This window comes from Thamnophis sirtalis, unplaced genomic scaffold, assembly GCF_051295495.1.
Source record: "Thamnophis sirtalis isolate CommonGarterSnake01/CBP01778 unplaced genomic scaffold, rThaSir2_p1.2 scaffold_2, whole genome shotgun sequence".
Taxonomy (NCBI): domain Eukaryota; kingdom Metazoa; phylum Chordata; class Lepidosauria; order Squamata; family Natricidae; genus Thamnophis; species Thamnophis sirtalis.
In genome coordinates this window covers 51,955,151-51,980,685 of record NW_028261382.1, presented here as the reverse complement: position 1 = coordinate 51,980,685, position 25,535 = coordinate 51,955,151, and the positions used below count along the sequence as shown (strand labels likewise).

Sequence of the window (25,535 nt, the reverse complement as noted above, 5' to 3'; positions counted from 1 at the left end):
CAGTGCCCCGGAGGTCACTCGATCTGCTCTTGTGACCTTCTGCCAAGCAAAGCCAACGATTCACTTAACAACCGGCTCACTCAACGATCAACTGCAGGTGATTTGTTTAACAACCGTGGCCAGAAGGGCCAAAACTCGCTTAGCGGTGGAAATCCCGGGCTCAGTTGTAGTCGTAAGTCGAGGACCCCCTGGAATAAGTCCCAGAAGGCTCCCGTCCTTACCTTAAGGCACCCGGGGTGGATAATTTCGTTGCAGATGGAGCACTCCATAAGCATCAGGTTAAATTTGCTCTCTTCCTCCTCCACCGTGTCTTCCTTCCCTGCTTCTCCGCACACCAAGCACACAGCGGTGTGAGGCAGCACCGGCTGCGGACGAAGGAACGGGTCAGAGGATCGGAAATGGCAGCAAACACGACTGGAGCAGACAAGGAATGCTTCGGCCTGGAGCAAGCTTGGCAACGTTATGATCCCTGGACTTCAACTCCCAGAATTCCTCAACCACTTATGCTCAGCCAGTCCACAAGCCTGCATGGCTGGCTGAGGAATTCTGGGAGTTGAAGTCCACCAGGCCGCATGGCTAACTGAGGAATTCTGGGAGCTGAAGTCCACCAGGCCACATGGCTAACTGAGGAATTCTGGGAGCTGAAGTCCACCAGGCCTCATGGCTGGCTGAGGAATTCTGGGAGTTGAAGTCCACCAGGCCGCATGGCTGGCTGGGGAATTCTGGGAGTTGAAGTCTACCAGGCCGCATGGCTGGCTGGGGAATTCTGGGAGTTGAAGTCCACCAGGCCGCATGGCTGGCTGGGGAATTCTGGGAGTTGAAGTCCACCAGGCCGCATGGCTGGCTGGGGAATTCTGGGAGTTGAAGTCCACCAGGCCGCATGGCTAACTGAGGAATTCTGGGAGTTGAAGTCCACCAGGCCGCATGGCTAGCTGGGGAATTCTGGGAGTTGAAGTCCACCAGGCCCCATGGCTAACTGAATAATTCTGGGAGTTGAAGTCCACCAGGCCGCATGGCTAACTGAGGAATTCTGGGAGCTGAAGTCCACAAGTCGCGAAGGGGCTCAGCTCGTATCTCCCCTGTCCTGGAGCCGATCCCGATTTCCCACCCAATGGCGAACCCCAATGGCGCTTACCGCTATGCACTGCCTCATAATGCAGGACTGCTTCATGCGGCCAGGCCCCCCAAACTTCTTCATGTCCTTGCAGAAGTGACATTCGCCGCACTCTGTCCTCAGGCAGGCCTCGCACTTGCGACATCGCGTCCTCCTCCGACGCGCGCCTGCAGTCGTCCGGTTCGCTGCAAGCTTCACGGCCGAGGAAGGGCCCAGCTTCCCCTTGGGACGCCCGACTGCCCGGTTCTGGGAAAGAGAGAGAGACGGCGGGGTCGTTAAAGGCTGACCACCCACCATAACTTCTGGCTGTTGTGAAGCCGCTGCCATTCGGGGCCGATAACGAAGCAGACGTTACGGCTTACGATAAACTTTGGTCACAGGTTCCTCTTTCTGCAAGCCGAAAGTGGCAGCTACTCCGCGTTGGGAATGATACGGTAAACCACAAAATGCGATTAAAGAGAGGCAGGCGACAGAGGCCGGTCAGTAAGAAAAGCTTCCCGGCTTCGTCGTTGTACAAACTCAGCCAGAGGGACCCAAGGCCTAACGCCACGGAAGACGCCCGGGAAGGGGGGGGGGGGAGTAACCGTAAAGAATTCATGGCGAGTCCACTTGGAAAGGATTCACACACAAGGGAGGGTTAAAAACATCTCACAAACTGGTTGTAACAAGGAGGAGGAAGCCTCTCAATGGTTAACACATCAGGTTAGAAACCAGGGGACAGTGAGTTCTAGTTCCCCCTTAGCTATGAAGGCCGGCTGGGGGACTTTGGACCAATCACCAGGAGATTGTGAGTTCTAATTCCACTTTAGTTATAAAAGCTGGCTGGGTGACTTTGGGTCAATCACCAGGAGGTGGGGAATTCTAGTTCCCCCTTAACTATGAAAACCAGCTAAGGGACTTTAGGCCAATCGCCAGAAGATTGTGAGTTCTAGTTCTGCCTTAGTTATGAAAGCCGGCTGGGTGGCTTTGAGCCAATCACCAGGAGACAGTGACTTCTAGTTCCCCCTTAACTATGAAAACCAGCTAGGTGACTTTGGGCCAATCGCCAGGAGATTGTGATTTCTAGTTCCGCCTTAGTTATGAAAGCCGGCTGGGTGACTTTGGGCCAATCGCCAGGAGATGGGGAATTCTAGTTCCACCTTTGGCATGAAAGTTGGCTCGATGATTTTGGGCCAATCCCCAGAAGACGGCGAGTTCTAGTTTTGCCTTAGGGATGAAAGTGACTTTTAGCCAGCTCTCCCGTCCCCCACCGTGACCCGTCAAAACCGCGCTCGACTAAGCTGCGCCCGATTAAACCGCGTCGCTGACGTCATCAACAGGGCGACAACAGCCAGCGCGGAGAAAGAAGGGCGCTTTAAATAGCGCTTTGAAAGCAAGCCGATTCAACTTAAGGTAAGGGTTAGGTTTAGGGTTCGGTTTAGGGTTCGGTTTAGGGTTAGGGTTAGGATTAGGGTTAGGTTAAGGGTTAGGTTTAGGTTTAGGGTTAGGTTAAGGGTTAGGTTAGGGTTAGGGTTAGGATTAGGTTTAGGGGGGTTAGGTTTAGGGGTTAATTTTAGGTTTAGGGTTTACAGCGTGCTTCTGTCTCCGCGCTGTTGTCGCCCTGTTGATGATGTCAGCAACGCGGTTTAGTCGGACGCAGTTTAGTCGAGCGCGGTTTTGTGGTGGAACCGTCCTCCACAGGGTTGTTGTGAGGAAAATAGGAGGAAGAAAAGAGTTGGTTGTGGCTTGCAATTAATAGTTTATGCTTAGCATTAGCGGTTTATTCCATAGGCGAGAATTAGGCAAAAGTTAGTAAACAATAAATAAGAGGGAGGGAGGGAAATATCAACAATTTGCACATTTGATTTCTTCTGTTCCATTTGGAGTAAGTGTTTGCTGATGGACCTCAATGAGATTTAGCACACAAGCTTGCACTCAATCCTGACAAGACCGAGTGGCTATGGATGTTGCCCCCCAAGGACAGTCCAGATATTCCATCCCTTAGCCTGGGGGATGAAATCTTACACCCCTCAGAGAGGGTCCGCAACTTGGGTGTCCTCCTGGACTCACAGCTGACACTAGAACATCATCTGTCAGCTGTGACCAGGGGGGCTTTTGCCCAGGTTCGCCTGGTGCACCAGTTGCGGCCCTACCTGGACCGGGAGGCACTTCGAATGGTCACTCACGCCCTCGTCACCTCAAGGCCTGATTACTGTAACGCGCTCTACATGGGGCTGCCCCTGAAGAGTGTTCGGAGACTACAATTGGTGCAGAATGCAGCCGCACGAGCGATATCCGGTGTACCTAGATACACTCATGTTACACCTATCCTCCGCGAGCTGCACTGGGCTCCCTATCGGTCTCCGAACGCGCTTCAAGGTGCTGGTTATCACCTTTAAAGCCCTACATGGCCTAGGACCCGGATATCTGCGAGACCGCCTCCTGCCGCATACCTCCCAACAGCCGATAAGATCTCACAGGATGGGCCTTCTCCGGGTGCCGTCGACCGGACAATGCCGGCTGGCGACTCCTCAGGGCAGGGCCTTCTCTGTAGCTGCTCCGACCCTGTGGAACGATCTACCCGCAGAGATCCGGACCCTCCCCACTCTCTCGGCCTTCCGAGAAGCCACTAAAACCTGGCTATTCCGGCAGGCCCCGGGCTGTTGACCTCAGGAATGAGGTCCAGCCCCCACCTAGATTGAGTGTATGATTTGTTGCTTTTTAATCTGTTTTTCTCTTTCCTTATTTTTAACTTTTTATCTTTTTAGTCCTGTATTTTGTTAGCCGCCCGGAGTCCTTCGGGATTGGGCGGCATATAAATTCATTAAATTTATAATTTCAGCAAACTTCCGACCCTGTAAAAAACTTTCGTTTTAGCAAAATCGGGTTTCTAAAAATTAATGTTCGGCTTTTGCTTTTTTTCTGTTGTTTCCATTTTGCTACGCTGTTTGTTGTTTCGTGGATGTGGCCTGGAGTTGGGAGTCATGGAATTGAGCAAATAAATAAAACAGATTATCACTGGGAGGTCCGCCTGGAAAATTTCATGTCCAGATCAGCTACAGAAAACAGATAGTAAAAAAAAATAGTAATGGGTTTTTCAGCAGCTGGTTTTTTTTACACTTTTAAGCTTCTTTTGACAGGTTTCCCCAGTTCTAAGTCCAGACCCCAAACGGATCAATTAAAAAAAGATAATTAAAAAATCTTTGACAAGGCCCAACATTTAACCTCAGAACCGAGACTGGCTTCATATGCCCAGTCTCTTAATTTAAAACAATGACCACAAGGAATAATTTTGTTTTTCAAAAGAAAGAAAAAATACATTCTAGGAGTACAGAAATTCCCCTTCCAAGATGCTGACATAAAGGAGATTTCACCTTATTCATTTACTTTTTAAAAATAAATTAATTTCTACTGCTACCCATCTCAACCCAACTGATTTTAGGTGGTGAAAACAAGCCTTAAAAAATGAGAATGTTTTTTTAAAAAAGTAATACTGTTTGGTGTTTTTAACTCAACCAACAAAACCTACAAGACAAAATATAAACAAAGCCAAGTCGTTGCCCTGGATAAAGGTTAAAAAAGCAGATTAAGGAAATAATAGATAAGGGAAAGTTACAAAAGAAGACGCAGCAAATTAAGGAATTAAGAAATATGTATTTTCAGTTGGATACCGGAAACAAATTGGAGATATTTGTTAAATAGGGCCAGGTTAAAAAAATTACACTTCTGGGTGAAGCAGGGTTAAGAATATTTTTTTCTTGATATTGGTTTCTTTTTTCCACTTCTAAATACTAGTGCAAATTTAAATTGGTAAATCCTAATAGCTTCCAATTTTTTTTTTGACTCTGGTCTCAGTTGGGGTGGGGGGGTCCTTTCTCCCCCCTGCCCACATTATACAAGCCCTTTTAAGATGACCCAGGGGTTTTCTTGCATTTACTGTAAACAGGACACAGAATCAATTCTCTATCTTGATGGGATTAAGTCTTCCATGGGGGGGGGGGGGGATAAGGGAGCTGTCACACACACAACAAGCACCCCTCCCCGTTCAATCTCCAGAGCCCACCCTGACTTCCTGCCCCTCTGATTAAAGAAGGGGAAAAACCAAAGATTTCAGTTAAAAATCTCCTGCAAAGCAAAGTCAAAACAATCTCTGTTTTCCGAAAAGAATAAAGGGGAAAAAAAACTACAGTTCAATTGTCTTTCGAAGACCCCCTATGCCCCTCACCCTTCCTTCCTTCCTCATTCTATCTTTTTTCTTTCTCTCTTTCCTTTCTCCCCTCCCTTCCTTTCTCCCACCCTCACTCTTTCTTTCTCTCCTTTCCTTTCTCCTCTTCCTTCCTTTCTCCACTCCCTCCTCCCTTTCTTTCTCTCCTTCTCTCCTCCCACCCTCACTCTTTCTTTCCTCTTTCTTTCCTTTCTTTCCTTTCTCCCTTTTCTTCCCTCCCTCCCTCGCTTTCTTTCTCTCCTTCCTTCTTTCCTCCCACCCTCTTTCTTTTTTTTCTTTCTTTCTTTCCTTTCTCCTCTTCCTTCCTTTCTCCACTCCCTCCTCCCTTTCTTTCTCTCCTTCCTTCCTCCCACCCGCACTTTCTTTCCCTCTTTCCTCTTTCTTTCCTTTCTCCCTTTTCTTCCCTCCCTCCTCGCTTTCTTTCTCCCCTTCCTTCTTTCCTCCCACCCTCATTCTTTCTTTCCCTTTCTTTCCTCTTTCTTTCCTTTCTCCCTTTTCTTCCCTCCCTCCTCGCTTTCTTTCTCCCCTTCCTTCTTTCCTCCCACCCTCTCTTTCTTTTCTCTTTCTTTCTTTCCTTTCTCCTCTTCTTTCCTTTCTCCACTCCCTCCTCCCTTTCTTTCTCTCCTTCCTTCCTCCCACCCTCACTCTTTCTTTCCCTCTCTTTCCTCTTTCTTTCCTTTCTCCCTTTTCTTCCCTCCCTCCCTCGCTTTCTTCCTCCCCTTCCTTCTTTCCTCCCACCCTCTTTCTTTCCTCTTTCTTTCTTTCCTTTCTCCCCTTCCTTCCTTTCTTCTCTCTCTCCCCCCTTTCTTTCTCTCCTCCCTTCCTCCCATCCTCACTTTCTTTCCTTTCTTTCTTTCCTTCCTTCCCTCCCTCCTCCCTTTCTTCCTCTCCTCCCTCCCTCCCCTCCCACCCTCACTCTCTTTTCTTTCCTCCTCTTTTCTTTTTTTCTCTCCTTCCTTTTTTCCCCCCTTCCTCCCTCTCCTTCCCCCCTTCCTTTATTCCAGCCAAAGGACACCGTGTTTCCCACCCAGCCTCAAGAAGGGGGAAGAAGGCGGCAGGCCAGGCCGGATGCTGGCTTCGCAAGATCTCCCCCACCCCCACCCCATTTCCTTGCCCTGCCCCCCCCCGCCTCCCCCTCGGAGAGGAAGACCCCCCCCACCTCCCGCCTTCTTACAGCCCCTGCAAAACGGGGACGGGGTGGAAAGAGACTTGCAGGGTGCAAACTTTGCCTACCATTAAAAACATTTTAAAAAAAAAAGGCAGACAGACAGACCCACCCACCCACCGCCATCCATGCATGGATTGCACGCCTGCACACCCACCCCATGCACACAAACACAAACACACACACACACACACACACACAGACACCACCTGCTCCTGCTCCGAGGAGTCGTAGTCTTCCTCATCGGGGCTGGCTGACATGGCCATCTCTCACGGGGAGCCCAGCGAGGGCCGGCCTGGCATGGCTGGCAGCGGGAGTGGGGTGGGGTGGGGGGAGAAGGGCTCTAACCGGGCTGTCTGGCCTTCAGTGGCGCTCCTTCCCTCTCTCCCTTGCCCCCCAGGAGGAGGAGGAGGAGGAGGAGGAAGAGCGGAGAAAGCCCTCCTCCATATGCATGAGCCTCCAAGGTACCAGGAAGAGGCTGAGCTATCTCAGCTGCCTATGGCAAGCTAACCCCGGAGTGGAACAAAAGACACGCTCTCCATTGGCTGCCCAATTTGGGGGAGGGAGGCAGGGAGGCAGGGGCAGAGCTGAGGAGGGGGGGAGCAGAGGGAGGGTCTCTGCAGGAGGAGAGGGACGCCTGCCAGACCTGTTCAAAGGGGGGGGGGGACTTGCAAAGCTCCCTTCCTGGTGCGGCAGGGAGGGTTGAAGTCCTTGTACTGGCACGGGAGGGAGATTTTGCAATGCGTGTTTGGTGCCCACCCACAAAATTGTCAACGGAAGCAGCTTTCAGGGCGCGGGGGGGGGGGGGGGTGAACACACACAGAAACACCGGCCCTGCCATGCTGCTGGGAGATGAGAATATTTTTTAAAAAAAATATGAAATGTTTTTGAGTGCTTTTTAAAATGTGATATTTTTCCCCATGCTTTTTAAAATATGGGTTTTTTGCATGCTTTTTAAAATATGAAATGTCTTTGCATGCTTTTTAAAATATGAATTTTTTCCCATGCTTTTTAAAATATTGGTTTTTTGCATGCTTTTTAAAATATGAAATGTCTTTGCATGCTTTTTAAAATATGAATTTTTTTGCATGCTTTTTAAAATATGGATTTTCTGCATGCTTTTTAAAATATGGGGGTTTTTTGCACGCTGTTTAAAATGTGAATTTTTTGCATGCTTTTTAAAATCTGAAATGTTTTTGCATGCTTTTTTAAAATCTGAAATGTTTTGTATGCTTTTTAAAATATGAATTTTTTGCATGCTTTTTAAAATATGGATTTTCTGCATGCTTTTTAAAATATGGATTTTCTGCATGCTTTTTAAAATATGGGGGTTTTTTGCATGCTTTTTAAACTGTGAATTTTCTGCACGCTTTTTAAAATATGGTTTTTTTGCATGCTTTTTAAAATAGGGGTTTTTTGCATGCTTTTAAAAATATGAAATGTTTTTGCACGCGTGCCAAAAGAAACCAAAAACAAACATACTTTGCTTCTGCAGCTTGGAGAGACCGAAGGATGCCGGGGGGGGGGGGGGGGCTCTTCCCCCCACCCCCCCACCCCCACCCACAAACAATCAATCAAACCGTGCAATAACTCACAATCCCCCCCACCTTTGGAGCACTTCCCTCCCTTTTGGCGAAACCTTGAACCTGGTGGCTGAGTGCCCCACCATTATTGCGCACTTCAAGGCACAGCATTTAAAGCAACAAGCCCCACACGCTTAAAGCCATGAGATTTCTCTACGTGGAAGGGGCGATTTGGGAAGGGGGGGAAATAATGTCGCATGGGGCACCACGGACTGGCAAAGGGAACTTAAAAAAATAAAATAAAAACCGAGGGTTGAAATTATGCCAAAAAAATAAAAAACCTTGGAAGGGGAAAAAAAACTCTCTCTATTTCGGGTGGGGGAGGGAATCTCTTTGCAAAAAAAACCCAGTAGTGACTTAAAGATTGAAATAAACCAGGATGGCCTACCTTTGCGTTTTTCTTAGGCCAGGATACCACGGGGATCCCAGTTATGGCCAGATTCTGGTCATCTTCTGCATGTTCCTTCAGGATGTTCTGTTTCCAAAGGAAAATAAGTGGGGGAAATAAAAGGAAATATCAGGATCTTTGCAAGGGCCGATTTCACACAACCGCCGGCATTTTAGGCTTCGTTAAAAAAAAAAACCTATCGGGCTTCATAAACCATGGCTTGTTAAGGTTGCATGTGGGGGGGACGGGGATCCAGCCATGTCAGCTTCTTCCATAAACCCACCACAAAGCCTATTTGGGCCAGTCGTCCCACGCTAAGAAAATCAAGGTGTTTTAACTGGGCTCGGTGTATTGTGTGAATTGGAGTCACAAGGATTCCTTTTTTTCAGCATAATATTTTTATTTCCGTTTCATTCTATACAATCACATGTTTACTGTGCATAACCGGGGGATGTAACATTGAGTAATAAACACAGCCCTCACTTATATAGAAAATGCCCCCTACAATACAAACCCAATATACCTTCTTGGCCCACCATACACCCTCTTTCAACCCCCTCCAACTTTCATTCTTCCTTCTTACATACCCCTCTACTACCTATTTCCCCTCTCCCTCTATCACTCCCTCTCTTAATCCATTCCCTCCCTTCTTTCTCCTCCTCCTCTCTCTCACCCTCTCCACCCTCCTTCTTCTTTCACTCAACTCCTCCCTTCGGTGTACTTCTATTACCTTCCAATATATTCAGCTTGTTCTATTTTAACACTAACATTAAAAAGCCACAGTATACAAGTACTTTAGAATTTACATGTACTTTAGAATTTAACTGGGCTCGGTGTATTGTGTGAATTGGAGTCACAAGGATTCCTGTACAACAACCATCTAACACGGCTGGAAGAGATGCTCTTGAGGCTTTTCCCCATAAATTAAAAAATTACTGCAAAGCCAGGAAATTGGGGGTCATCTCCTAAATTGGGGAGCCCCTGCTGCACCAGCCTCGGGGAATGGTATGTATCCCACTCCCACCCTAAAAATTAATTTAAGGGTCCTCTGCATTTTCCAGAGGGAGAGAAAACAAACCCTGCATTTTATTTCCCTGAAAGAAAAGTTTTACAGATTTCAATTTTTCCAATTATTAAATTTCAAACCCCTGGGTGCATTATTGCACCGTATAACCTTTTCTTTGGAAAAAAAAATTGAAATGCAAAAGAAGAAAATAAAAGAAAAAGGATGACCAGGTATAGATTTTTTAAAAATGCATAATAAAAACAAAAGGATTAAAACTTTTGGGTGACCGATCTTCCCCTCTCTGTGTGCAACCTCCTAATTCGCAATTTTAAATATTTGTACTGCATGTCAAACGTGAATGTTCAGGGTTGCTAATTCCTGCTTAAATCCTAAATGTCACCGTTAAAAGGTTCATTTGTGAGAGGACTGTACCACTTTCAGTCCTGAAGGAAATGAGAGATTTATTCTCTTCTAAAAGTAAAGTAATATATGCTAGGCGTTCCCGGCTCTAGGGGTCGCTGCTCATCTCCGTTTCGAAGCCAGAGAGCCAGCGCTGTCCGAAGACGTCTCCGTGGTCATGTGGCCGGCATGACTCAACACCGAAGGCGCATGGAACGCTGTTCCCTTCCCACCAAAGATGGTTCCTATTTTTCTACTTGCATTTTTTACGTGCTTTCGAACTGCTAGGTTGGCAGAAGCTGGGACAAGTCACGGGAGCTCCCTCCGTTATGCGGCGCTAGGGATTCGAACCGCCCGACTGCCGACCTTTCTGATGGACAAGCTCAGCCTCTTTAGCCACTGAGTCACCGTGTCTCCTACAATCTCCAAAAACCACCAGCTGATAGCAACCACAAACAGAGCTTGCTCAGAAACCGCTCAACACAACACAATCCTGCAACCCGCTTGAAATGGCCATGGATAAACCGGTATGGCTGTCCTCACGGCACTAGCTAAACCATGGTTTAATGTTGTTGTTTTTAATGGGGGGGAGGAGGTCCACAAATCCATTACACACACGTGGGTCCCTGAACTTCATACCTTCTAGATTCCATGGGACCTCAACCCCAAGCCAAGAGAGCAAGAACATGCACTAAACCATAAGCCACAACTTACAAATGACCATCAGTTGGGTTATAGGCTAGGCCAGTGTTTCTTAACCTTGGCAACTTGAAGATGTCCGGACTTCAACTCCCAGAATTCCCCAGCCAGCGAATGCTGGCTGGGGAATTCTGGGAGTTGAAGTCCGGACATCTTCAAGTTGACAAGGTTGAGAAACACTGTCCTAACCACTGCTGGGGAATTCTGGGAGTTGAAGTCCGGGCATCTTCAAGTTGCCAAGGTTGAGAAACACTGGGCTAGGCCATCAACCAACAAACCACGTCTTGGTTCTACGGAAAGAGATGCTTGCCTGTTACACACCTTCATGTCTTCCAGGAGAGATTGGGGGTCTTCAATCCCTTCAGGGACGCATTTCTTGTTCTCCGGAAGAGATTCCAGTTTTTCCACCAGGGCCTTCAAACCTTTCAGCTCAAATTCGGTCAAGTGAGTCCATTTGGCGGGGACCTCGGTAGCCGGAGAACCGGTGGGGGTTTTGGAATAGTCCACCATGGCCGACTTTATACTCTCCTCCGAATCGTTGGACAGAGTCCTTTTGAAGAACCGGGATTTGGGCTTCTTCCCCAGCGTCTCTTTCCCCTCCGAGTGCGTGCTGTTGGGAGAGGACGGGAGGTCGGACGAGATCTTGGGGGCTTTCTCGGGGATGTTATCCTTGTCTTCCGGAGCACGAACGTCGCACGAGTCCTCGTCCATGTCTCCCCAGGAATCGGATGAGAAGCTATCCAAACTACGTTTCCTCGAGGTATCTGGGAGCAGAGAAGACAAATTAAGACCGTCCAGAAGATGGAGCGGCCCACCCCCAAGACCTCTAGCAACAACCACCAAAGTTCTAGTTCAACTCCAACCTCAATTACCGTATTTTTCGGAGTATAAGACGCACCAAGGTTTTGAAGAGGCAAATTTAAAAAGAAAAGTTTTTGTACTTTGCAAAACTTCCAAAAACGGCCCGTTCGCGAAAACGGGCCCGTTTCTTTCTTAAAAAAAGGGGGGGGGCATGAATAGCCCTTAGGAGGCTTGTAGATTGCTCCTGGGGAGGTGTAGGGGGCCAAAAACGAGCAAAACCGGCCCGTTTTTCACAAAAAACAGCCCGTTTTTTTGCCAAAAAAGGGGCATGGATAGCCTTTAGGAAGCTTATAGAGTGCTCCTGGGGGCTGTGGGGGGGCAGAATTGAGCAAAAATGGCTCATTTTTTTATTGTTTCTGCCCTCCCCAGCCCCCCAGGAGCACCCTGGAAGTCTCCTAAAGGCTATGCATGGCCATTTTTTGCAAAAGGGGCGGAGTTTCTGGAGGCAAAAAATGCTGTATTCAGTGTATAAGACGCATCCAGATTTTCAGCCTCTTTTTTTTAGGGAAAAGGGTGCGTCTTATACTCCGAAAAATACGGTATTTCCATCTTTTAGAAATCTGATTTATCGACCCCAAATCTCTGCTCTTTTCAATATACAATCTCAAGCAGGGCATCAATCCTTATAAACAAACTAGCTGGGTACCCATGCTCCGCTACAAAACTATGTGATCGGGCTTGTCCCCCTTCTCTCCCTCAGGCTGGCCCCATTGATCCTCTCCTATCTCCTTCCCTCCCTCAGGCTTGCCCCACAGGTGCCTCTCCCATCTTATCCCCTTCTCTCCCCTCAGTCTAACTCCTTAGCATCAGAGCGTTTTTCAGGTGGGGAGGGGGAGTAGAATGTCTAAACTCCCAGCCTGCAGGCTGGATGAGACACGCACTGGCCACGCCCACACCCAAGTGGCAGTTGGAACAGAATTCTTTTCAGCTGGGGAGGGGGAGTAGAACATCTAAGTCCTTAGCATCAGAGCATGTTAATAATAATAATAATATAAGGAATACTAATGATCTGAGGGTCATTTCAAAAAAATCCTTTCTTAGCGAGTACCTTGAAGCCAGGAGGAACATACGTGCCAAATTTCAAGTTCGTAGGTTTTTACGGTTCTGGAGATATTGTGATGATGTGTGAGTGGTATTTCGCTTTTATATAGAGCAGTGTTTTTCAACCTTGGCAACTTGAAGATGACTGGACTTCAACTCCCAGAATTCCCCAGCAGTGGTTAGGACAGTGTTTCTCAACCTTGTCAACTTGAAGATGTCCGGACTTCAACTCCCAGAATTCCCCAGCCAGCATTCGCTGGCTGGGGAATTCTGGGAGTTGAAGTCCAGACATCTTCAAGTTGCCAAGGTTGAGAAACACTGATATAGAGAGATAGAAAGTCCGTACTTGAAAAAGTTTCTGCAATCAAGGCCACCTTTCCCTCTCTCGTCCCTGCTACTCCAAATAATACATTAGGGTCCAGGCAAAATTACTTACCAATTAACATTGATTCTTGCAGATACTCCCTGGTGAAATGAGAGCGCTGGGTTAGACAGAAGACGTATCTCTCCAAAACATACCAACACATCTCATAGTAAAACGGGTAGCGGAACTTGGCTTGTACCTACATAGGGAAAAAAGACATAGGAACATGTCTGAATGGGGGGCCCCCATTTGCTCAGATGGAGGCAGAAAAATGGAGAAGCTATCTTCAAAAAAAAGAGCATGTTCTTTGTTGACCAACCGACTAACAATTTAGATTAGATTTAGATTTATTTTATTTGTATGCCGCCCTTCTCCGGGAGGGACTCAGGGCGGCGAACAACTCAAAGGGGGGAAAAGGGAAAACATAGAACACAATACAAGTAGTTAAAATAGCCAAGAATCACACAACCACACAGGTCGAGAAGGGGAGGGGAACTCATCAACCCCAGGCCTGCCGGCACAGCCAGGTTTTGACGGCTTTCCGGAAGGCCTGGAGAGAGGTGAGGGTCCGAATCCCTGCGGGGAGTTCGTTCCAAAGGGCCGGAGCTGCGACAGAGAAGGGCCTCCCCCGGGTAGTAGCCAGGTGGCATTGGCTGGTAGACGGAACCCGGAGGAGGCCGACTCGGTGTGATCTAATGGGTCTTTGGGAGGTAATTGGCAGCAGGCGGTCTCTCAAGTACCCAGGTACTTACACCTTCCGGTGAGAGGTAATTTATCAGACAGACCTTCAATTTAATGGAGACGCCTTATCTTGTGTGAGTTGACTTCACAATCACTGTTAAAGCCTGGTGGTTCTCTTGAATCATCATTGTGGAAGAAATCAGCACACTACAGTTGCATCTATAGGCTGGGCCAAGCCATTAACGGGAGTTCCCAAACCACAGTGACCAGCTCACGCAACACAAAAGACGAACCAACGCAACCAAGGACACCCTGTTTCAGTTGTGTGATTTGTTCCACCTGATGTTCTCATCCTTCGGACCTTGAAAAGAACTCTTAATCGGAGCTGAGTGACCAAGAGGCCAGGTGAGGTCTAAACCTTGCCCTCAAGGGCATCCATACTCAGAGTCAAAAAAAGTCAAGGCATGTGTTTTGTTGAAGAGAGACACACAATCATGCGCCTCAACAGAGAGCTCGGCTTGCGCTGCTGATTATCTTTGCTTTAGATCTGGGCAATCAAGGAATAAATTCAACAACTGCTTCTTCGTGGCTAAAGGACATGACTGGTAGGAATTCAACAGAACTCCTGAGCTCTGGCAAACATCTTGTGCGGCCTGCAGCCATCTTTTCTTTGGGGTCTCTGGCCTGCCACACTTTCTATTATTCTACTAGGCCTTTTCTATGGTGGGAAAATGGGATTGTACGGAGTTAGACGCTATGTAGCCATAACAACATTCTTTCTAGAAAGCCAAGGTCATTCCTTTGTCTCTGCACCTCTACACCTGACCGAAACTGGAACTGGAGGAACTGCCAGCATGGCAGTAGGAGATTGGACCGTGGGATGGAGTTGTGTGTGTGTGTGTTGGGTGGGGGGCAAGATCTTGAACTTTCAACTAGGAGGGGAAAACCGGGAAGCTTTCAGATTTGGGTTTCCCCAGATGTGCCAATCTTCATAAATTGGAACTTTGAGCAATACTTCGCCTTGGACTCTGGTTTAATTTTGGGCATCTGTTTCTTTCCCATCTTTGGACCCACTCGTACCTCTGGGTTGGCATAATTGATGGGGTTGGTGAGGGTTCAAATTCTGGAGCAGGAAGTCTAGATCACCCGGTGGTCCATAATTTGTTTCTCTGGAGATCTGAGGGGCTCCCAGCCTTGGATGGACAAGTCCTTGGCTCTGCACATTGTCAGAGGAGAAACCTGGAACATTCTACCTCCTCCAACCGTCCATTCCTAAATATATGTGTCATTGCCCTTTCAAAGCTAGGGGTCCCGGAGACCCCTCCCTAACCTGGAGCAAGAGTTATTTGCAAAGCATCCCTTGTCCTTCCTTGCCTATCCAGAAGGGAACTTCCAAAATTTGGGAAGGACGGAACCTCGCCAATGTCAAAAAAAGAGGGACGTTCGTAAGAGGAACTCAAATCATGCATTTTCGGTTCCACCACAAAACCGCGGTAGACAAAAGCGCGCACGTGACGTCATCACAGCGCGACGAAAACATCGCGCTGTGATCGATAAATGTAAAATTAAAGCGAAAACCTTACCCTAACCCCCCCAAACCTAACCCTTAACCTAACCCTAAACCTAACCCTTAACCTAACCCTAAACCTAACCCTAAACCTAACCCTTAACCTAACGCTAAACCTAACGCTAACCCTTAACCTAACGCTAAACGTAACCCTAACGCTCTAAACCTAACCCTAACCCTAAACCTAACCCTTACCTTTATGTGAATCGGCTTGCTTTAATTTTATTTTTATTTCAATTTCTAATTTTTTTCGTCGCGCTGTGATGACGTCACGTACGCGCTTTCGTCGAGCGCGCTTTTGTGGACCGCGCTTTTGACGGGTCACGGCATTTTCTCTCCCCCTCCCCCCCGTTTAATTTCACGAACAAAGGGAGCACTGCTGGGGGGAAAACAAAATTTGCAAAGAATTTAACTTACAAATAGGAAGATGCCTCTTTCCACCCCTCGGCCTTCAAAAGGTTTTCAGCCACACGCCTGGGGAATATATTAAAGACATCGTTTGCTCAATGCTTTCCTGACAGATTTTTCTTTTTTTTTTTTTGCAATTCACCAAATTTAGTTCTGCCTCCTTTTTTTTTATTTTTTAAAGGAAGGGTTGGGGGCAAATGGGGGAGAAAAAAAAACCAATGCTTTTTTTAAAAAAAAAATCATAAAAGATAAATAAATGCTGAAGACAGTGAAAAGCATGCAGTGCTCCCCCTGTTGCGGAGTTGGGGGGGGTGTCGAACTCGTAAGCATCAATTTGAGTTCCTAATTAACTTCGCCCAAGGACAAAAGTCTGTTTCCTTTTGCACAACTTCAAACTCGCAGGTGTGAGACCAGTCATTTGCACACACAGACCCCCCAAAAAACAAGGTATCTTTGGCCTGCCACACTTTCTATTATTCTACTATGCCTTTTCTATGGTGGGAAAATGGGAGGGGGGATTGCAGGAGTGAGACGCGATGTAGCCATAACAAAATTCTTTCTCGAGAGCCAAGGTCATCCTGGAGACAAGTTAAGTTTGCTTAATTGGCTCCTGACCCTCCAAGATTCCTTCTTGCCAAGTTTTGCAGATTATCAGCCTGTCAGCTCTCCGAGCAAAGATAAGGCCTGTGACTGGAAAGACTTTGCGGGATGTGAATAAGCAGAATTCACAGCCGATTAATAAAAGAGGGTTTTGTCGGGGCCAGGAATTGGCTTCAATAGCAATAGCAGTTAGACTTATATACCGCTTCGTAGGGCTTTGCAGCCCTCTCTAAGCGGTTTACAGAGTCAGCATATTGCCCCCAACAACAATCCGGGTCCTGATTTTACCCACCTCGGAAGGATAGAAGGCTGAGTCAACCTTGAGCCGGTGAGATTTGAACAGCCGAACTGCAGAACTGCAGTCAGCTGAAGTAGCCTGCAGTACTGCACCCTAACCACTTGGGAAGCCCAGGTCAGTATAGTAACAACTACTCACCTGGAAAGACAAGGTTACAAAGGGCCTTAAGGTTGCCCCCTTTGGGTAGTCCTCTTATAGGCCCTTTCGTGGACAATGTTCGAGAAGAGACACCCAAACGAGAGACATCACATCCAGACTCATGAGCAGACCTCACTCCATCTGACATACATTTCCACACCAGCCTTCTGCTCGGATTAAACTTGGCCACAGTCATGACCGAAGGCTATCAGTGAAGATGAGCCTCAGCCATTTTTTCAGACAGGACCTCGTTTTTCTCCCACGCTTTGGAGAAGAAGAAGACTCTCATCATCTCAAGATGTTTCCAGTGGCCCTCAAGACTTGCCTTTTGAAAATCAACACGGGCTGCAGGCATTCCAAACCGTCTTAACGTTATCTTCTTAACTGCCCTCTGAGAAGCCTACACCATGTCGGGAATTAGAAGTCCGATCCTGTCAAGTTAGGATGCCATTAGAAGACCAAGGTGTTTGTTATGATCTTCTAAAAAGATGTTTGGTCCCAAACATTGACCTGGGTACCTGAGAGACCGCCTCCTGCCGATTACCTCCCTCAGACCAATTAGATCTCACAGGTTAGGTCTCCTCCGGATTCCATCTGCCAGCCAATGTCGGCTGGCGACTCCCCCGGGGGAGAGCCTTCTCCGTCGCAGCTCCAGCCCTCTGGAATGACCTCCCCGTCGAGATCCGGACCCTTACTACCCTCCCGGCCTTCCGCAAAGCCACCAAGTCCTGGCTGCTCCAGCAGGCCGGGGGGCTTGTGAAATATCCAGCCCCACGGAAATTGTGAATGTTGTGGTTTTGTTTTTAAAGTGTTGTCTTTGTCTAGTTTTCCCCCTTTCCCTTGTCTATTGTGAGCCGCCCGGAGTCCTTCGGGAGTGGGCGGCATACAAGACAAATCAAATCAAATCAAACAGTGCTGAAGCCAGGGACCGACACGGTATTGGCACCAACCTTGACAATGGGTTGGAGAGCAAGGCCCAACACATCTGGAACAGCAAGATACAGATGTGCCCCACAGCCGGAACAGGGATAGAGATGATGCATTGGGGAGAGGGGAATCCCCAGAATTCCCTAGAAACAGCTGATCAGAGTGGGGCTGGGTGATTTACCAGCTTTTAAAGAGCCAATCAGACGGTTTCCATGACAAAACCCAACATTCTAAACTCAGCAGGGAACCAATGGGAATTAAGGGGAGGGGCCGCAGTTCCTGACCCCTAGCACCCACCTGTTGGGGAACACTGCCTTGACTTTTTGGGCTGCTGTACTAAGGATGCTCCTGAAGGGCAAATCATCATTGCTAAATCACCTACAGATGAAAGGGCCATCATCCTATAACTCAAGGTTGCTTCCCTCAAACATGTGTTCTAGTCGTTCCCGACTCTACGGGGCGGTGCTCATCTCCGTTTCAAAGCCGAAGAACCAGCGCTGTCCCAAGACGCCTCCGTGGTCGTGTGTCCGGCGTGACTCAACGCCGAAGGCGCACGGAACGCTGTTAACTTCCCACCAAAAGTGGTTCCTATTTTTCTACTTGCATTTTTTTAACGTGCTTTCGAACTGCTCGGTTGGCAGAAGCTGGGACGAGTCACGGGGGCTCACTCCGTTACGCGGCGCTGGGGATTCGAACCGCCGAACTGCCGGCCTTTCTGATTGACAAGCTCAGCAGTGCCCCAGCCACTGAGCCACCGCGTCCCGTGGGTGAACCCAACCCAACTCAATGACTCACAGCCCACGGTAGCAAACATCCCTTATAGAAACTCAGATCAAACCATCATCGAAGAGCTCAGTGTGCTGTGAGAATTCAAAAAAAAAACCTGACTTGAGTAAACCTGGTTGACTTAACCAGGTTCTTGTCGCGGGCATGCAAGAGACTCGTGACATTTACGGCTGCACTGGGAAATACCAGCAGCTGACCTGCTGGTAGAGGCCTTCCAGAATTCCAGATGTGGGGGACGCATCCCCAAATCAAATCCCCATTCTACATCGACTCAAAGCAAACCGCTAAATCTTGTTCAAGAGCGTTCCTTAACTCTACAGAGGGATGCCCAAAGGACCCACTTTCCTGGGGAGACCAAGGAAAGTGCTTGTTAAGTAGTCAAAAGCCCTCTAAAGACCAATATTTCCCTGAAAACCTGGGATATTTGTCGGAATTCCAATTTCCCCCCCACAGTAGCGGTTAGTTAGACTTATATACCGCTTCATAGGGCTTTCAGCCCTCTCTAAGCGGTTTACAGAGTCAGCATATTGCCCCCAACAACAATCCGGGTCCTCATTTTACCCACCTTGGAAGGATGGAAGGCTGAGTCAACCTTGAGCCGGTGAGATTTGAACCGCCGAACTGCAGATAGCAGTCAGCTGAAGTGGCCTGCAGTACTGCAATCTAACCACTGCGCCACCAACAAGCTGTGAAAGTTTGCACTTATTTACTTAGGTTCCCATGTGCTAGGATCTTTTCAACGTTCTCGGCCATCATGGTTTGTAAACCATAATTTGATGGCTTAGCAGGAGACGTTAAGCCGTTCTGGTTGAGTCTACTAGGCCGTATGGCTCAGAAGGATGGTTATCACCTTTAAAGCCCTACATGGCCTAGGACTCGGATATCTGCGAGACCGCCTCCTGCCACATACCTCCCAACGGCCGATAAGATCTCACAGGTTGGGCCTCCTCCGGGTGCCGTCGACCGGACAATGCTGGCTGGCGACCCCTCGGGGAAGGGCCTTCTCTGCAGCTGCTCCGACCCTTTGGAACGATCTACCCGCAGAGATCCGGACCCTCCCCACTCTCTCGGCCTTCCGGAAAGCCACTAAAACCTGGCTATTCCGGCAGGCCTGGGGCTGTTGACCTCACGAATGAGGTCCAGCCTCACCTAGATTGAGTGTATGGTGTGTTGTTTTTAAATTTGTATTTCTTTTTCCCTTTTTAAAAACTTTTTATCTTTTTAGTCTTGTATTTTGTAAGCCGCCTGGCGTCCTACGGGATTGGGCGGCATATAAATTTATTAAATTACAATTACAATTAGAATGCGGTCGGTTCTGATCACGCAACAAGCCATTGCTAAACTCCGTGGGTGAACCCAACCATTATCCAAACTGGTGACTGGTTAGCCAGGGAAGAAGACCCAGTTCTCCACCAGCTCTCTCTCTCTCTCTTGAACCTCTTCTGGGTTTTGAAACGGCAGCATCACGCTGCAAATATCTGAACTCCTGAAGCCAGAAGTTTGCAGACCGAGCAACTATTCTTCGAACGTGCCCTGAGCTGTGACCCGTCAAAACCGCGGTCCACTAAAGCACGCCCGATTAAAGCGTGTACCTGACGTCATCAGCAGCGCGACAAATACGACCGCGGAGAAAAAAGGGCGCTTTAAAAAGCGCTTTTAAAGCAAGCCGATTCACATAAAGGTAAGGGTTAGGTTTAGGGTTAGGGTTAGGGTTAGGTTAAGGGTTAGGTTTAGGGTTAGGTTAAGGGTTAGGGTTAGGTTTAGGGTTAGGTTAAGGGTTAGCGTTAGGTTTAGGGTTAGGTTTAGGATTAGGTTTGGGGGGGGTTAGGTTTAGATTTACGCATTAATTTTAAGTTTACCGCTCACAGCGTGCTGTTTTCGTCGCACTGTGATGACGTCACGTACGCGCTTTCGTCGAGCGCGCTTTAGTCTACCGCGGTTTTGTGGTGGAACCCCCTGAGCTACCTTCTGCAGAACAAACTACAATCCAATACCTTCAGTCAAAAAGATTTTTTTTTAGAGTCCTTACCCTTGTTCTGTCCTCAATTTCATAAATGCGAAGCTGCATGGGAACATTAAAGCTATGCAAGATATTTCCACCAAACACCAAGGAATCCACCGGGGTGTAAACCGCATGTATCCACCCTAGAAAGATAAGAGAAGAGAGGAAAGGATTCGCATCGTGGAAGACGGTCACGTTAGGGGTGAAATCCTGCTCTCATTGGGCCTACAAAACCGTGTTTTCCGTCAGGATCTGCCCCAAATGCCTCTCCGTCCAGCTTCAGCCACTGAGGCAGCACAAACCCGGGATTGGAGCATTGAGAATAGGCTATAAAACATGAAACCATCCAAAAAGCTAGAAAAGGCTAGGATGAGGGATGTACGACCTTGGCAACTTTAAAACTTGTGGACTTCTTATCTAACGTGGTAAACAGTTTCCCCCCCCCCTCTATTTTTAATCCTTCGAACGGCAGACCAGCTTTAGAGATTCTTGGATGGATAAAAAGAGAATTGAGTCCATTGAATTATTTTAAGAGCTTTTCGAGTCTTTGTTATAGGTTTCTGGTATGATTCCCAATAAAAATATCTGATTGTAAATGTGTTAACAGCAGCCGGAATTGTATTTGCAAAAAACCGGAAAAACGAAACAATACCAAAAGAGGAAGAAGTTATCCGAAAAATAATGGACCGTGCCGAAATGAGTAAATTGACATTTGAAATTAGAGAGCAAGAGGATGAACAATTTTATAAGATATGGGATTTGTTTTATCGGTGGCTAGGGGGGAAAAAAAACCTTGGAAATGAAAAATGATATACTTATGCCTTAATTGAAAAAAGTAAATGATGATATAATTATGCTGTGAAATAATCTAATAATGACACAATGAAGTATTAACATAAGGTCTGGGGATATAATCTATAAGGTTAAGGACTTATTACAATGATATGTCGCTGCTGATAAAGCAATTCTAATAGGGGAACAAATGAAAACTGGTATATATAGACAGCGATGCTTTGTTGAACAATGAAGGAATAAGATCTCTGTTTGAAGGTATGAAATGCAAGGTTAACAATAAATAGAAGTATACTCTCTGGGGGAAAATAATGCTAATGTTAACTGAATTATTTTAAGGGCAATTCCAGTTTTCTGCGTTCTCTTAATTTTGGCTGAACGTCATAATCTCTTCTATCTGGGTTGGTTCAATTTTTGGTTGCCTTTTAGGCCAGGCGTGTCCGACTTTAGCAACTTTGCGGACTTCAACTCCCAGAATTCCCTAGGGGTGGCAGTGGATTTCTGGGAGTTGAAGTCCACAAATCTTACAAGTTGCCAAGGTTGGACACCTCCTGGCCTAGATCATCTCCATAGTCAGCAGAAAAAGGACATTGCAAGCAGAAGTCCAGAACCAATGGAGTTTTTAGTACAGCTTTTATATTAAGAAAGCAGAGATATCATCCTGCCAACAAAAGTGTGTCTAGTCAAGGCTTATGGTTTTTTCCAGTTGCAATGGACGGCTGTGAAGGTGGGACCCTAAGGAAGGTTGGGTGCCAAAGAATGGAGGCCTTTGAGCTCTGGTGCTGGAGAAGAAGACTCCTGCATTGAGTCCCTTGGACTGCAAGGCCATCCAACCGGTCAGTCCTAGAGGAGATCCACCCTGACTGCTCTTTAGAAGGCCAGATCCTGAAGAGGAAACTCAAAGACTTTGGCCACCTAAGGAGAAGGAAGAAGGACTCCCTGGAGAAGAGCCTCATGCTGGGAACGATGGAGGGCAGAAGAAGAAGGGGATGGCAGAGAAGGTGGCTGGATGGAGTCACTGAAGCAGCAGGCGTGAGCTTCAGTGGACTCCAGAGGATGGGAGAGGACAGGGAGGCCTTGAGGACAACATAGATAAATGGATGGATGGATGGATGGATAGAAAAGATGGACTGCAAGGCCATCCAACCGGTCAGTCCTAGAGGAGATCCACCCTGGCTGCTCTTTAGAAGTCCAGATCCTGAAGAGGAAACTCAAAGACTTTGGCCACCTGATGAGAAGGAGGAAGGACTCCCTGGAGAAGAGCCTCATGCTGGGAACGATGGAGGGCAGAAGAAGAAGAAGGGGGCGGCAGAGAAGGAGGTGGCAGGAGGCAGTTGGCCTGAGCTTCAATGGACTCCAGAGGATGGGAGAGGGCAGGAAGGCCTGGAGGAACATTGTCCAGGGGGTCACAATGGGCTGGACACAACTTCACAACTAACAACAACACAGCTTTTATGCAATCATTTTCTCCCTGTGAAGAGTGTGTTAAGGTACATGGATCAGGTCCATCTCTCTCTTCTGGATCTAACGATGGCGGCCCACCAGTAAGGGTTGATATCTTGGAAAAGGCAGATCCTGAAAGGGATTTACCTGACGGGATGAAGAAAGTGTGCCCTTGTTTCAGTTCGATCCTCTGGCACAGCTCCACGCGGTCCCCCAGGAAAATGTCACTTTGCTTCCCAGAGATCACCCATTCTTCGTAGAGTTCTAGGTTTTGCAACGTTGGAGGAATCAGCCAGAAGATCTAGACCCAGAGAGAGAGAGAAAGAGAGAGAGAAAGAGAGAGAGAAAGAGAAGAAGAGAGAGAGAGAGAAAGAGAGAAGAGAGGAGAAAGAGAAAGAGAGGAGAGAGAGAGAGAGAAAAGAGAGAAGAGAGAAAGAAAGAGAAAGAGGAGAGGAGGAGAGAGAGAGGAGAGAGAGAGAAAGAGAGGAGAGAGAGAAAGAGAGAGAGAGAAAGAGAGGAGAGAGAGAGAAAAAGAGGAGAGGGGAGAGAGAGAGAGGAGAGAGAGAAAGAGAGGAGAGAGCGAAAGAGAGGAGAGAGAGAAGAGAGAAGAGAGAAAGAAAGAGAGAGAGAGAGAGAGAGAAAGAGAGGAGAGGAGAGAGGAGAGAGGAGAGAGAGAGAGAAAGAGAGGAGAGAGGGAGAAAGAGAGAGAAAGAGAGAGGAGAGAGAGAGAAAGAGAGAGAGAGAAAGAGAGGAGAGAGAGAGAAAGAGAGAAGAGAGGAGAGAGAGAGAAAGAGAGAAGAGAGGAGAAAGAGAGAGAAAGAGAGGAGAGGAGAGAGAAAGAGAGAGAGAGAGAAAGAGAGAAAGAGAGGAGAGAGAGAGAAAGAGAGAAGAGAGAAAGAAAGAGAGAGAGAGAGAAAGAGAGGAGAGGAGAGAGAGAGAGGAGAGAGAGAGAGAAAGAGAGGAGAGAGGGAGAGAGAGAGAGAAAGAGAGGAGAGAGGGAGAGAGAGAGAGAGAGAAAGAGAGAAGAGAGGAGAGAGAGAGAAAGAGAGAAGAGAGGAGAAAGAGAGAGAGGAGAGAGAGAGAAAGAGAAAGAGAGAAGAGAGAAAGAGAGAGAGAGAAAGAGAGGAGAGGAGAGAGAGAAAGAGAGAGAGAGAAAGAGAGGAGAGAGAAAGAGAGAAGAGAGGAGAGAGAGAAAGAAAAAGAGAGAGGAGAGAGAAAGAGAGGAGAGAGAGAGAAAGAGAGAGAGAGAAAGAGAGAGAGAGAAAACCCGGCAGGCATAATATGTCACATTTCCATGCATAAACGTTTGGTTTTTTTTAAAAAAAGAAGCCAATGAGCATGTCCAATATTCTACTTTAAATTCAGCACACAGCACATCTGCCTTTCCTAGCGCGGCGATTTCCCCCCCTTGCTCAAGCCACATTTTGGAAAGGAAAAATTTTTTTATTGAGCCTCCGCTCTTGAACAAGGAATTTTTTTATTTTAATATTTTTAGAAAGGAGACTCGGCTTTACCTTCCCTCCCCGGAAAACGTGATACCACACCGAAGTGCCTCCGAAATCAATGTGGAAATCGGTGAAGCATCCTTTGACGCTCATCAAGCAGTACCTGCAAAAGAGAGAGAGAGAGAGAGAGACTCGCTTTAAAACCTCGCGTCCAACGGGCACATCGTCAGCAGCAGCAAATGCCCCCCCCCTCACACACAGACAATTAGGGCTTCCCCCCATTTGTTATCCGGGTGGCATTTTAGATTTCTGCTGCAGGGGGAAGGTGGGGAGGGGGGAGGGAAATGAACCAGGCAATGCACCCTCCCCCTCCTCCTTGAAGGGAGCACACCACTGAGAGGCCGCCCGTAATAATTAAATTGGCCATCTACGTGGGCTCTCCCTGTTCCCCTGTTCTCGGCTGTCCCTGCTTCCCTGTTCTCGGCACTAGGCTTGGGAACCACAAAAATAAAGAGGCTTTCCCACCCCCTCCCTTCCCAATCCTTCCACGGGCAAAGTTTACAAGCCAGTTCTGCTTGGAATCTCGGCGGTGTGTTAAGTGGGTCGAGGGTTTTCTTTTGCACAACTCCTTGCTCGCAAAGCTTCCTGGATAGACTGGGAGGCGAAAGGGCTGCGTGCGTTCATCCCTTCGGAAAACTCCGAATGGGGAGACTTTAAAATCAGTTTCCCACTGATTTTTTTTCTTTTTTTTGGCGGAGATGCTCTCGTTCCTACCCCAGCGCAGACGATCCATCCTCCGTGCCCGAAACACAGGCGCCTTAAGAGTCGCAGGAAATGTGCCTGGCTTAACACACCAACCACTTTTCCTGGTTCCGGTCGCTGGTTGTCTCAACTGGAGCGTACGGGCGCTTGCCCCCGTGTGTCCTTCGCCGTCCCTAGCAGAGCGCGTGTGCCCCAAATGGATTCCCCAGCCATCCCTGCAGGCCCGGTTCCCTGCTCCCGCAATCAGCCGCCTCTTTTCCCTCCCCTTCGACACCCATCCAGGTGGACGCCCGCATCCTCCCAGCGACAGGCGGGGTGGGGGGTGGGGGTGGGAGAATGGTGCCCTCCGCCAGGCTTCCCTCGGAGATCCGAAAGTCTCGGGTTAGGAGAAGGCAGGCTGCCTAGCAACCTCTTTTTGAGTTGACAGAATACGCAGTGCTTCTGTCATGGGGGGAAAAAAACGGTAAATGCGTGGGGAGAGGGAGGGAGGGAGTTGGGAAAGGGAGAGGGAGGGAAGGAAGGAAGGAAGAAAGGGGAAAGGAAAGGAAAAGGGAGAGGAAGGGAAGGAAGGAAGGAAAGGAAAGAAAAAGGGAGAGGAAGGGAGGGAGAAAAGGAAGGGAAATGGAGAGAGGGGGAGGGAAGGAAGGAAGGAGGGAAGGGAGAAAAGGGAAAGGAAAGGAAAAGGGAGAGGAAGGGAAGGAAGGAAGGAAGGAAAGAAGGAAAGAAGGAAGAAAAGGAAATGGAGGGAGAAGGAAGGAAGGAAGGAAAGAAAGGAAAAGAGAGGGAGGAAAGAAAAGAAGGAAGGGAGGGAAGGAAAAAAAGGGAGAGAGGAAGGGAAGGGAAGAAAGGAAAGAAGGAAGAA

General features: G+C 47.9%; 1 protein-coding gene across 1 annotated transcript in view; it reads right to left on the bottom strand.

Moving 5' to 3' along the window:
* KDM2B (lysine demethylase 2B) overlaps positions 1–25,535 on the bottom strand; it is a 61,259-nt gene that overhangs the window by 13,550 nt on the left and 22,174 nt on the right. Inside the window, 7 exon segments of the mRNA XM_087705508.1 lie at positions 222–365; positions 1,136–1,360; positions 8,455–8,541; positions 10,880–11,322; positions 12,897–13,023; positions 20,259–20,374; positions 22,614–22,767. Coding sequence (XP_087561634.1) covers positions 222–365; positions 1,136–1,360; positions 8,455–8,541; positions 10,880–11,322; positions 12,897–13,023; positions 20,259–20,374; positions 22,614–22,767 — 1,296 coding nt within the window.